Below are 13,677 nucleotides of genomic sequence, written 5' to 3'. Positions count from 1 at the left end.
TTATTGAACTGCTTTTTAGCTGTACATTTATCTAACCATTTATTAAACTACAAACATGTTATATTTTATATCTCATAGCCAGTAGATAAACCAACAAACTAGGTATGAAACTGTTGGGAAGCAAAATAATTGATTCATTTGATAAATAAAAACCATGATGGGGAAATAATAATATATTTTTATTCTATATAAATATATCTAATTGTTTGTTTTTGCATAAATCTTTTTACTCAATTTATGGTTTAAAAAATAAATTGTAGGCGGCTAGTACCAATATTTTTAAATAATATTATTCAAAAGTGAGTAAATTAATAAAAAAAAATTAAACTTAAGTTATTTAAGTTAATGTTAAGACTGTTTAGTTATAAGTTAATTATTAACAAATAAGATTTTTAATCATTGAATTTTAAAGTTGATATTGAAAAAATATTAAACTTTTTAGTTAGTTAAATCTCACCATCAATATAAAGAACGTTAGTTTAGTTAAAATAAGAAGGTGCTATAATTTATTTTCAATTACATAACTAATACAATAGGTATGTAAATATGTCATAGACATATAATAAGACAAATTAAATAAGTGTATCTTTTTGTGAAATAATTTGAAGAACAAAATTAATGTTAAATTATGTATTGCATTTATTATTTATAAAAAAAAGTTTATAGATTTGAACTGTTTTAATACCTAGGAGGAGGAGCAAATATCATTATACCTTTTCAACAAAAAAAAAAATCTACCACTATCTCATTGAGTAATTACTGTATGAATCGTGTACTAGTATACTTCATATATAAAACGGAATTAAAAATAATTGGTTAAAGTTTTTGAAGATGAAAAATTAATTTTGATTATTTTTTCACTGTGAATAAATGAATATCTCGGAGAAATTAAATTGGAAGTGATTAAATGAGTAACTTAATTTAGTAAAAGTAAATGGATCAAAATATTGAGGCAAAATGTAGACCAATATATATTATTTTTCAGTTTGACTATTTTAAAATGAATTATTTTTATTAATTAGATATAAAATGTTTTATAGGACTAACCATTTACTTGATTTAAATTAGAAAATTCAAATATTTTTTGATAAAATTTTCAATTATGAATTTAGAACTGATCACATTACTTCTTGAAGTAATAAAAATAAACTCTTCAAGTAGTCATTTTGCTGAAAAAATGATTAACTTGTTCCCTTGTTTTTAAGTAGGCCACTATATTCAATATGCAAATATGTTTGATTCAAATATCTAAGTAATTGCATATGAATAATGATTCTGAACAAAAACACACATAATTCTCATTTCTAAAGATATCTTAAAATGTGTTTTTATAACTATTTGTTACTTTACTTTCTACCATAGTAGTATTAAATTAATTTTTGTCAAAAATATATTGTATATTATATTTATTAACTTAAAAATCATACAATAATTTAAAAAAAAAGATAGGAAATTTCAAATGTTTATAAATAGTATTAATATGAAAAATATTCATTTTTTTCAATGCTTATACAAGTATTTGCCATTTGCTGAACATTTCAACATTTCTAGTCTCTACGGTTATTCATTTTTCAAATAAAACAAAAAAAAAAAAATTTGATTTAATCAAAAATTTACTTATACACAGTTATTTAATACAATACATGTAACTAAGATATTTTATCAACAGCATAAAAATATAACAAAACATTTAGTTAAAATTATACGTGTATTAATTTATAACAATTTATTTTACTCTTTTATTGGTTATTCAATAAGTATGAAACTACATTATTCATAAATTATTTCATAGCACTTTAATCAATTTATGCTACAGGTTTTTCTTGAGTGATATTTTCTAGTATTTTATCTAGTTCACCTGACCTATGTAATTCCAACATAATATCACAACCACCAATGAATTCTCCATCTATAAAAACTTGAGGAATTGTAGGCCAATTTGAGTATTCTTTTATTCCTATAAAATGCACATATAAATTAATAATAATTATATAGATATAAACTTAGAGAGGAGGAATAGTATAAAGAATGGTTAAATTATGGAGACAGAAAAATTGAATCTTTCATAAGTGCATACAAATAATATATGTAATATAAGTTAATTGAAAACAATTATTGTAAATATTTACCATTTCTAAGACTTTCATCCATCAGTACATCATGAGCTTCAAATTTGGCTTTGTGAATATTTAAAATATCAACAACTGCATTACTAAAGCCACATCTAGGAGCTTGTGGAACACCTTTCATGAAGACAACAATTTTGTTACCTTTTACTAACTTTTCTATATGCGATTGAATTGGATTATCAACTTTAGTACTTAAAAATTGTTTACAAGTAATAAGTGAGCTAATTCTTGACATTTTATTGATGTTAATCATTTGACACAATATCGACGTCATGATTTAAAAGTTAATATTTAGGTACCTAATGTTTTTTTTATTTTAAACTAATGTAATATTTAATGTCTAAATTGACTTAGGATACCAAAAAAATATAGTTAATAAATAATAAGTACGGTAGTTCAAATTATTATTTAAAGAATTTAATATTTACAGTAATAAAAATTCTAAATTAAAAAACTGAAGTCTGAAAACATTCAAGTAGTTAATAGTTACTCACTCAAATTATTATTTATTACATTAGTATATAGCAGACTGCAGACGAAATTCTGGATATCCCAAGTCCCATTCCTAAAAAGTGATAAGCATAGAAGTTTGCGTAATATGTATGATAACTATGATTAGGTTCATACCATAAAATAAATACGAACTTATCGAGTGGTACATGGTTATATTGATTGATTATCACTACTTATCAAACAAATCCAAACGATTTGGTTTGAGATTACAGACATAACCTCGAAAAATTTATGAAAAAAACTGTAACCTCGAACTACAAATACCAGGGTTAATAGTGTTAATACGATTAATTGAAAAAATAGGAAAAATATTATTTTATGTGAGTTGCAATTTTTTTTTAAGTCCAAAATATAAATTTTAATACAATTCAAAATTAATTTTAAAATTAACAAAAAAGAAAAAATTTATTTGTGTTTATGGTGGGGAGAAAGTGTTCGCCATTTTTCCCTTCCAGCCGACCCACCGACCCCACACCGACACATTATTTAAGATTAATTTACATGTTAACGGGACGTGTTGAGGCGGCGTACGACCCCCTGATTTTCAATTGATACACCAAATCATTATTCATTCAAACGTTAAACAAATTCAGATATTTTGTCAACAAATCGTGTTAAATTCGAAATCCATACAAGGTTTTCCGTCCACAATGGCAGACGGTGAACCATTAAGTATAGACAGCATAATCGCACGACTATTAGAAGGTAAGATTGGTAAACAATAATATATGAAGACACTATAATTGGCATTCTAATTACAATAAACCTGGTAGGTTAATAATTTTCATTAGATGTGTCAGCACGTTTTAGTTACCATCGGTTCAGTCAATATTTATCCCATTCAGTTAAAGTTTAGGAATAGGCATTATTTGAACATAAAAATTATGCAAATTAACTATAATATTAGCTTACTTTTATGTGGTTATGTGATTATTTCCATGTTTTTTGAAATTGATATCATTAAGACTTTCAAAATTAATAAGTTTTTCTATAAATACAGACCATATTGACAATGAAATCCAAAGATTCTAGGGACTCATATTTTAGACATTTTTTTTGGTATCCCTAATATATATACACATCGTGCCTAACCTGAAATTAAATAGCATTGCAGAAAGTCAATTAGAAAAGCGATTGATATTAAGTCACTTGAATAAATATTTCACCAATTATTCATGACTCTACTTTTTAAAAATAATTTAAACTATACACTGCTATTGATTACAGGAATACCAATACCAATACCTTCTTAAAATGTTATTTATTATATAACACATATGATTTATTGAAATGATAAATATGTAAATGATGTATTTAGAAGTATAATATTTAAAAAATCGTTGGTTTTAGTTTATATTTAACTTGGTGAAAATGTATATACATAAAGAGTCTACAAAAAATGTTATGCTCTAAATTTTCATTTCTAGAAATTAATAACAAATTAAATTTATGCTCCTGATACTTAAACAATTATCGAATAAGTATAATACATAATATCAGACGTTTAAATTCAATTTTTTTGTATTTATGACAAAGAATGTAGATATTAATTAGAAAACTAGTATTTATTTTATAAGGTTAATACTCCTATTATTAGCTCCTTCTCAAAAACGACAATACAACTTGGTAAGAAATCTCAAACTAATGAAGTAAGCATTTGGTGACTGTATCATGTAAAAAGGAACTGTATAATTATCAACTAAAATTAGATAATTTAAATTCAGTTTCCAATTGATATGTGACTATGCTTATAGATCTAATTTAAATTGATTGCATACCAGAGATTTGTGGTAGTTAACATTATTTTATTTTATTTAAAAATTAGAATTTAGAATAACAATTTTTATATATTTTAACTGAATAGCTTAAATAGACTTGAATTGCTATTTAAAATCATATTTTATCATTTCCTGCCTTCATAATTTATTAAAAAACATTGAATGATGATTTTTTTACTTGTGAAAATGTATTGTATTATTATGATTGTTTAATTTTACATAAAAGTACTTTATTTGTAGTAAGAGGATGTCGACCTGGTAAAACAGTACAAATGTCTGAAGCAGAAGTCCGAGGATTATGTTTAAAATCTAGAGAAATATTTTTACAACAACCAATTTTATTAGATTTAGAAGCACCTTTAAAAATATGTGGTAAATTTTAATTTTATGTAAATTTTTGCAAGCACTTTATTTTTATTTTGTTAATTAGGAGATATACATGGACAGTATACTGATTTGTTACGCTTATTTGAGTATGGAGGCTTTCCTCCTGAAGCAAACTATTTATTTTTGGGTGATTATGTTGATCGTGGAAAACAGTCCTTGGAAACTATATGTCTTTTATTAGCATACAAAATAAAGTATCCAGAAAACTTTTTTCTTTTACGAGGCAATCATGAATGTGCAAGCATAAACAGGATCTATGGTTTTTATGATGAATGTAAAGTTATTTAAACTGTAGTTAATAATTTTGATAATTTTTATTATAAAACAAAATTAATTATTTAATATATATGTATAGGTAAAAGACGTTACAATATAAAATTGTGGAAAACATTTACTGATTGTTTTAATTGTTTACCTATTGCGGCTATTATTGATGAGAAAATATTTTGTTGTCATGGCGGACTAAGTCCTGATTTACAAGGAATGGAACAAATTAGGCGTATTATGCGTCCAACTGATGTCCCAGATACTGGTAAATTTTCTATTACTTAGTTAAGAGGTGGTGTGGGGTATTTAATAAGATACCTTATCAAAATACACTCAGTCTAATATGATATTACTTATGTCTTATTTATCTAGTTATTTCATAAGCATATAAATATATTTTGTTCTATAAAAGAACAATATTATCTACCAATTCTGTGTTACATTCTTGTTTTGTATCAAAACTCCCTGATATTGGATAAGGTAGAGAAAAAATAGTTCAGCAGACTACTTAAGTTTATTATGTAAGTTCAAAATTGATATTCTCTCATGGAACAAATTATTGCAAATTTTCTGATGAAATGAATATGCTTTTTAAGTTTGTAATGTTTGGGAATTACCAACTTTGTTTTAATTTTATAATTTTTCAGTTATGTATTTATAGGATTAAAAGATCAATAAAGATTAACACAATTATTTGTTTAATTGCCTTTCCACAATGTTTAAAACATCACTATTCACTAACAGTGCCAGTCTTGCATACACATTTTAATTTCAATCTATATTTAACAATTATATGGTGTAATAATTTAATAGTTTAAGTTAATGCTCCAGTTTTTAAATAGACAATTTTCAGTTTTACAGATAAATTAGTGTATATGGGATATAAAAATATTATTTTACACTTAGTTTTTTCTGTAGGTAATTAAGCACAGCATCAAATAATAAATTTGAAAATTGTGAGTAGTATTTTTTATAACTTAATAAACTATATGTTTATTTATCGTATTAAACTTAGTGTATTTCTTCATAGGTATATTAAATATGTTACATTAAATGTTTAATAATTCTTAGGGAAGAAACTAAGTCAATTTTTTTTTTTTAATAAAAATTATATTATTATTATTATTATTTTTTAGGTTTATTATGTGATTTATTATGGTCTGATCCTGACAAAGATGTAACAGGTTGGGGAGAAAATGATAGAGGTGTTTCTTTCACGTTTGGTACAGATGTTGTAGCAAAATTTTTAAATAGACATGACTTAGATCTCATATGTAGAGCACATCAGGTAAATACAATTATTCATTTTTAATAATGAGTGTTCATTGACATTTTTTTATTTTTTTTTTCAACATTTTATACTAATTACATTGTAGGTTGTAGAAGATGGTTATGAATTTTTTGCCAAAAGACAATTGGTTACATTGTTTTCTGCCCCAAATTATTGTGGAGAATTTGATAATGCTGGTGGAATGATGTCTGTTGATGCAACTCTAATGTGTTCATTCCAAGTAAGTTTTTACCTATATGATTATATAAATATTTGTATATGATCCATACCAAAGTGGTTAACTTCATAAAATGTTATATTTTTATAAGTAATAAAACAAAATACTAATTTATTTCTTAAATATTATACTTTATCATTTTTTATATTTAATATTTTAGTGATAAAAATCAAACTCATATTATTTAGATTATTAATTATTTTTATGGATAGGATTTCTATGCTTTAGCTTATATATATTTTTTTTTTGTTGGTCTCAAATATAAGTTATCAATTCATGTCACTTATACTAAATTAAATAAAACAATATTCTTTTATGTAATATATAAAGTATTTTAGGTGTGTGCACAAACCCTTCATTTATTAATATGTTATTATTAATTTATTTTGAGAAGCTTTTTTACCCACGGGTATTGTCTCTGTCTACAAGCAAAGTACCCTAGTAAATTTACACTTAAAAAATTCTCATTTAGTTAAATTAGTTTTAGGTTGACTTTTTACAATTTTACCTATTATCAAACTTAAAGGTAAACCCATTTTCTGTGTTTTATTAATTATTATTTTCAATTTTGAAGCAATTGATGAGTTTCTTTAAATAATTTTAAACTTGCTTCTAAGTATATTAAAGGTTAATGCAATATTCTACAAAACACAGAATGAATTGTTATCTCTAATCTTAAAAACAGGTAAATTCTCTATGTTATACTTGTATAAGATGGAGACATCAGATATAGATGAAATGTTCTTATATGCATTGTAATGTTACTATTCTAGATTTAATAATGAAATGTTTAAAATTTGGTTTGATTTATTGTATTATTTTTTGTATAACTAATGAAATATGATTCTATCCTTTAAGATTTTGAAACCATCTGAAAAGAAAGCAAAGTATCAATATTCTGGATTAAATTCTGGAAGACCGGCTAGTAATACAACTGCTGTGAAAAAGAAATAAATTGTTTTTTTAAATTAATATAAATTATAAACAACTAAACAATGTTTATAATCTAATAACTCTGTGCTTGAATAATTTTATTTAAAAAATCTGGACTTTCTATATAATAACAAATAATGTTATACATATATCTATGTGTGTTTGTGTGTAAAAAATTATCTTTAACAATCATTAAATAATGGTTACTTGTGACCTAAATTATATAAAGTCCTAAGTATTGATTGATAATTTGATTTTAATTTTGTGTACTTTGTATAATGTATATAGATAATAACAATTTTATTTAGTTAACAAATTTAATTTATGTGTAGGCATAGATTATTATTAAGGTGTAGCATCATTTGTGTTATAAAATATATACATATATACATTTATATATTAACATTATTGTTATTGATTATCCTTATTAAATATTGTCAATACTAATTTAAACGTAGAAAAAAATTACCAATACTATAGTCTTAAATAAATTAACTGTTTTTTAAAGTTTGTGGTAAAATATTAACAATTGACTCATTTTTTTTTTTATGTAACCCTAAAATTATTGATTCAAGTTTTATTTTTAAATATTACAGATCTCTTATTGTTGCCATTCTTAAAAATTGTACATATTAGTACATCTCACAAAATAACAGCTTATAATAAATTATTCAATTTGATACTATATTAAACATAGAAGGAAATGAGTTAATTTTTTACAATACTATTGATTAAATACACCTTAATATCTGTGTATTGATAATACTCACTTTTTAAATTATAATATATTTACAGCTTATGAATTCAGGTTTGTGGATATTAAATTAAAAATTGATGCAATACCATAATAGTATATTTAGTTTAATAATTCTAGGACTTAAATTTAAATAGTTTTTAAAAAAACAAGGCTTCTGAGGTATATTTTCTCATAGATCTGTTATGTTTAAAAATGATAAGAATAGAATGTTATATTTTTTCAGTGAATAGAATAACTATCATAAAATTAACTTTGCTATATTTTTTGAAATTTATGTTATGTATAAATAAATAAATTTATTGCTCTACAATACTTGAATGAATATTTTATAAAACATTTACTATTGGAAAAATTGTATTTTTTACTTGTATCAAATAGTATTGCATTTATTATATACTTAAAAATAATAAATATGAAAGATTTCAATTTGATATCTATAATAAAATAATTTATCTCTTATACAGAATTAGTCATAATAATTATCTAAGAACTATCATATTAATTTTAAATTTAAAATATATACTATGTATTGTATAATAATATAATATCTAATTTATATGAAATACGTTTGTCCATTAGTCATGACTAATGATAATCATTATTAAAATATTATTCATATAAATTGTATAAATTGTATAATTATTATATTTTATTATGAAGAAACATGGTGATCTTGTGAATCAGTCAGTATCTAATATTTAATTATTTATATGGTTATAATAAACATTTTTAATAAATTATTCGTACAATTTTGTGTTAAATAATATTATTGGTAACCTTTTTCAAATTTAACATTTGTGCTATCCAAGCATATTACTAAATAGGAGTAGACATTTTTGAAAATGTATAAAAAAAATAGGTTTATAATTTTATCAAACATATAGTATTATATAATATATTTTTTAGTTAAGTTATCTCAGTTTTAAGTAATTTTTAATGATATTGGCTGATTCAAGTTAAAGAATGGTTATATAGCTAGAATAGAAGTACAAAATTAAAAATTGTCATTCAATATCTAATTGTATTCTAGACGATAAATGTTTTGTTTGTTTTGCACTTAAGCATTGTGTTTTATTCACAAAGAATCCCAAAATTTAGAACAAATCTTCACATAAAAATAATGGTCTTACATATTGAAATGATTATTTTGTTTTGTAAATATTTTCAAAATATTAATATAAATCACATTTATTTTTATTTAAATAATTGTAACAATGTTTAACTTTGTTAGTGATTGTTTTAAAAAATATGACCAATAATAGTTTATATTTATTTAAAATGTATATTTCATTGAACTACTAGGTCTATAAGCTATTGGTGTTAAAAATTATTTTTAATAATAGATCAAAATGTTTGTTTCTGTATGTATGATCTGTGATTCAAATTTTTTATTAATTGGATTGGATGGTACATAATATGTAGAACAATCAAAATGTAAGCCAAGAATTCATTTTTGGTATCAAAATAAATAAAAACAATTTATTTGAAACATAACTACCAACAATTAAATAAATTTTCTGTTCCTAAAAGTAATCCAAAAAACTATTGTCCAATATTTGCAACAATTAACTTTTACTATATTAGTATTAAATAATTTGTTTTGGAAATTCTTATTTTGATTTTACAAAAAAAAATTAACATGTTACATTTTTTTATCTTCTATAAAACATATTACTTTTTTTTCAAAATGCCAAAATTGATAAATTCCTTCAACCGTATATCCTTTTTTAATAGCAATATTAATTTAATCTGTTGTCTATGTTGAAATAATCATTCTTTCATCTTATTTACTATAAATATAATATTTTCCATATTCCTTTTTAGTATCTTTTAATGAAAAGATAAATACTAAAATTTATCATTTTTAGCTTTTTTGACTTGACAAGTAGGTAATATACAAGATAATTAATCTATGTTTCTTTGTGATGAAATTTTATATTTTATAATTACAAACAAATTATTATTATGATGTTTTGGTTTAATAAACTAGCTATGCTAATGATTAAAATCATGAAAAAAACATTCAAAATTTTAATAAAAAATTGTTATAGGTAGTTAATGATAATTTAACAAATTGATTAACTATCAAATCAATTAAAATGTCAATATAATTTAATTTTTATATTTGATATTATTTAATCAATAAAATGGGGATTATAATTTCATATAAAGGTAAAAAAATTTAAAATATATTTTACATTTGATATTTATGAACTATAAGTATTTACTATTTATTGATTTTCGTTTTTTTTAATGTTTTTGATGAATGCAGTGCAATAATCTAATTGCGCTGTAATTGGCTTTGAGCCTTTAATACTCGACTATGTTTTACATAATATATCAATTATGATGATTATCTGTCTACCCATGTACCTATGTAAACTCGAAACGCTATCTATAAAAGGAAGTCGAGAAGTGTATTTACAGATGAGTAGACAAATATTTTATTGGAAAAAAATTTATTATTTGTGACAGTTTATAAATTACACGAAATAGTAAATAGTTAGAGACACTTAAAGAAATGTGTTGTCAGCTTTTATTAGGATATTTCCTTTTCTCGTTTAGGCCCACAAGGCCATAGGGTACAACATATAAAACGCATTCACTCAAAATCATTTTGGTATTCGTTTAATATGTTACCTACCGGACCGATAATTAATTTTAAAACAGTCAAATTAATAATCACAAAATTAAGTTATTTTATTATTACAGATTACGGATTATATTCAAAGTCAGTAAAAAAAAGAGTTATCATAAAATTATGTTTAGAAATACACATTTGTATATCACTCCTTAAACAATTTAAGAAATTGTATTTTGCCTATTAATAGATTCGTACCATACTTTAAAACTAGTGAGTTTTTGATAAAATTATAAACATAAGTAAGTATAGGTCATCTGTGTCTTTATTTAAATAATATAGATTATAGATAATCATCTTTGTAGGTTACATAGGTACCCTACTAATAGTAATTAGTAATTATGTATATTCAAGGGCGTTTATAGAATTTTCTTGAGGAAGGGGACATGAAATAACTTTATAGCGCTTATATAAATTATATATTGTGAATAAATTTTGTCAATGTTGTGAGTAGGTCAGAAAAAAAAACAATGCTTTGACATCTTATAACAATCACACATAAACATATTTACAGAAAATTATTGGTACCTATAGTAAAAAGAAATGTGCTGCTTTGAACAAATATATTTTTATTTTTTATTTAGAACTGTACAATCTATAAATTGATATATTATTTATAACAGTCTCAGCTAGCGATGTTGTTTAATTAAAAATGAGATTAAGTGAAATCAAACATAATAAATTAAGTTAGCTATAATCTTATTGAAGGAATTTCGTGACGTAGAGGTTTTGTAATAGCTGTTGAAAGGATAGTGATAGGAAAGGAGGTATATAATTATAATTATATAAGGGGATTTAGAGTGTAAATAAATTCATCGAGAAATTTAAGAAGTGAGATTTAATTGTTGTTTTTACGCAAAATGCAAACATTTGATAATAAATTTTCGTTTTTGAAACTGGTCATTGTAAATAATCGTAAATTTATTTTTAGTTTGGTTTGTCATAAGTCAAGAGCACAACATATTGCAATAATATTATAAAAAAAAATAATTCTTTTAATTTTTGAGTCCTAGTTATATAATAATTTAATTCTATAATTCGATATTTACCTAGGTACCTTAGTATTCTTACTTATAGTTATCTATAGTTGAGGTTATCGTAGACATTAAGTACTTAACCTATTTATTATTAGTTATTTCCTATATTTATCTCAACATGGTTATTGTAATATTGTAGAATTGTAAAAACATTAAATATGTTGACACAATTAATTAAATTCATAAAGGTACTTACAGTATAAGAATGTATGATGTATTGTAACGCATTTAGTAGGTATAGGTACTAAGTATCACCAGATGATTCTTTTACAATTAACGTTTTTTGAAAATGTTTCTTTTGCATAAATTGTAAGCAATAAAAAAATAAAAAACAAATTTTATTTTTTTTTTACAATAACATACATTTTTAATTTAATATTCCTCAATCAAACAATTTTTCTAAGTATTTCGATATGTATAAATCAAATTTTGACGAGTAGTTTATGACTAGTTTATTATAAATTTATAATTTATAAGTACCTATTTAAAGTTTAAATGAGTTGAGTGATAAAGATTTATACAGTACACCACATCATTTTAGTCCATTACTCCCTGTCTATCTAAACATTCTTAACTTTTAAACACCTTTAACTCATTAACTACCTACTCGTCCAAAATTTGATTTATATATATCGAAATACTCTAAATAATTTTCTACTTCAGAATATGATATTAAAAATATTTTATTCCATAAAAAGAAAAAACTTAAAATAACGTGATGACTGATTATAAAAATAGTAGTATATTTTTTAAATAATAAAAATAAAAACACTTAATATATAGTAAATATGTATGATGGATATACCATGTCTTTAGAGCCTACAATTTATGAACAGTTTATTTAATTTTTGTTTTAAACTCGACATTTTATTAAGTAAATTATTACTTATTTGGTTTTTAACTTTGTGTTTTGATATGACAAATCGAAAACATATATATTATGTGTCCTCTTCTAGCTTAGATTGCTAATCTTGTAAGACTATATTGATATCTTGTATAGGTACTTATGTCACTACGTCTTAGACTTTTATAGTAATTAAATTCTCGTCTCACGATCATTATCATTATTAAATAAATGAATATAGGTATCAAGTGATTTACCAAACATGTTTGTCCCTTTTTTTCTTCTTGTATAATGCAGTTTCAAAACCTAATTTTTGAAATTTTTAAATGTATCTACTTAAAAACTGTTAAAATTCTTGAGACTATTTTTTTTATGAGTGTTTTTAAAAAGTATCCTGTAAAGATACAAACTTATGTTTTTTAAATGATAAACTCCCTTTTTTAGTATAAATTATTTAGCAGATAATTTTTTTGAATATTTTGACGCATTAAAACCTAAGTCCAAACAAGAAATGTTGAGTTATTTAACTTTGCGAACCGATTAATAAATAATATAGATGCGTGATTATATGGGTTTAAAAAATAAACTATAGTTATTTGAACATTTTAGTGATTAATATTAATCTATCAATATTCATAACTTAAAAAAATGTTCCCGCAGATATAATATAGTACACTAAATCTAATTTTATATTTTTATAAAACTGTTTTTAAAGACTATAATAATAAAAAGAAATATTTTAATAACTGAAAAACTACTTGTTTAAATTTTAAATTAGTTACTCATAGTTCTCTAAAAAATTATTCATTAAATAATTTATGGTAAAAAAAAGGATTTCTTTTTTGAAAAACAAAAATTTTTATCGTCACAAGGCACTTCTTAA

The 13,677-nt window shown here is 22.8% G+C and overlaps 2 protein-coding genes across 2 annotated transcripts; one reads left to right on the top strand and one right to left on the bottom strand.

Moving 5' to 3' along the window:
- Window positions 1-1,689: 1,689 nt before the first annotated feature.
- On the bottom strand, window positions 1,690-2,479 carry LOC112594343 (uncharacterized monothiol glutaredoxin ycf64-like). Its single transcript, XM_025339081.1, has 2 exons — window positions 2,130-2,479; window positions 1,690-1,957 (listed from the first exon to the last, which is right to left on the bottom strand). The coding sequence occupies exons 1-2, from the start codon at window positions 2,401-2,403 to the stop codon at window positions 1,806-1,808; spliced, it is 426 nt and encodes a 141-aa protein (XP_025194866.1). The 5' UTR covers window positions 2,404-2,479; the 3' UTR covers window positions 1,690-1,805.
- A 672-nt stretch (window positions 2,480-3,151) lies between these two features.
- Window positions 3,152-7,544, top strand: LOC112594334 (serine/threonine-protein phosphatase PP1-beta catalytic subunit). Its single transcript, XM_025339068.1, has 7 exons — window positions 3,152-3,347; window positions 4,661-4,792; window positions 4,851-5,081; window positions 5,163-5,339; window positions 6,211-6,362; window positions 6,451-6,585; window positions 7,441-7,544. Exons 1-7 carry the CDS (start codon window positions 3,293-3,295, stop codon window positions 7,534-7,536), a joined length of 978 nt encoding a protein of 325 aa, XP_025194853.1. The 5' UTR covers window positions 3,152-3,292; the 3' UTR covers window positions 7,537-7,544.
- Window positions 7,545-13,677: the final 6,133 nt, after the last annotated feature.

This window comes from Melanaphis sacchari, unplaced genomic scaffold (genome assembly GCF_002803265.2).
Source record: "Melanaphis sacchari strain LSU unplaced genomic scaffold, SCAv2.0 Contig0_pilon_pilon, whole genome shotgun sequence".
Taxonomy (NCBI): domain Eukaryota; kingdom Metazoa; phylum Arthropoda; class Insecta; order Hemiptera; family Aphididae; genus Melanaphis; species Melanaphis sacchari.
This window is presented reverse-complemented; position numbering and strand designations above follow the sequence as displayed.

Bases quoted from the DNA above. Each gene is read 5' to 3' on its own strand.
- LOC112594343 (XM_025339081.1), bottom strand. From the start codon at position 2,403: ATGACGTCGATATTGTGTCAAATGATTAACATCAATAAAATGTCAAGA. The intron at 1,958-2,129 runs GTAAATATTTAC...TGCATTTTATAG, and splicing joins GGATGAAAGTCTTAGAAATG to GAATAAAAGAATACTCAAAT.
- LOC112594334 (XM_025339068.1), top strand. From the start codon at position 3,293: ATGGCAGACGGTGAACCATTAAGTATAGACAGCATAATCGCACGACTA. The intron at 5,082-5,162 runs GTAAAGTTATTT...ATATATGTATAG, and splicing joins CTATGGTTTTTATGATGAAT to GTAAAAGACGTTACAATATA. The intron at 6,586-7,440 runs GTAAGTTTTTAC...CTATCCTTTAAG, and splicing joins CTCTAATGTGTTCATTCCAA to ATTTTGAAACCATCTGAAAA.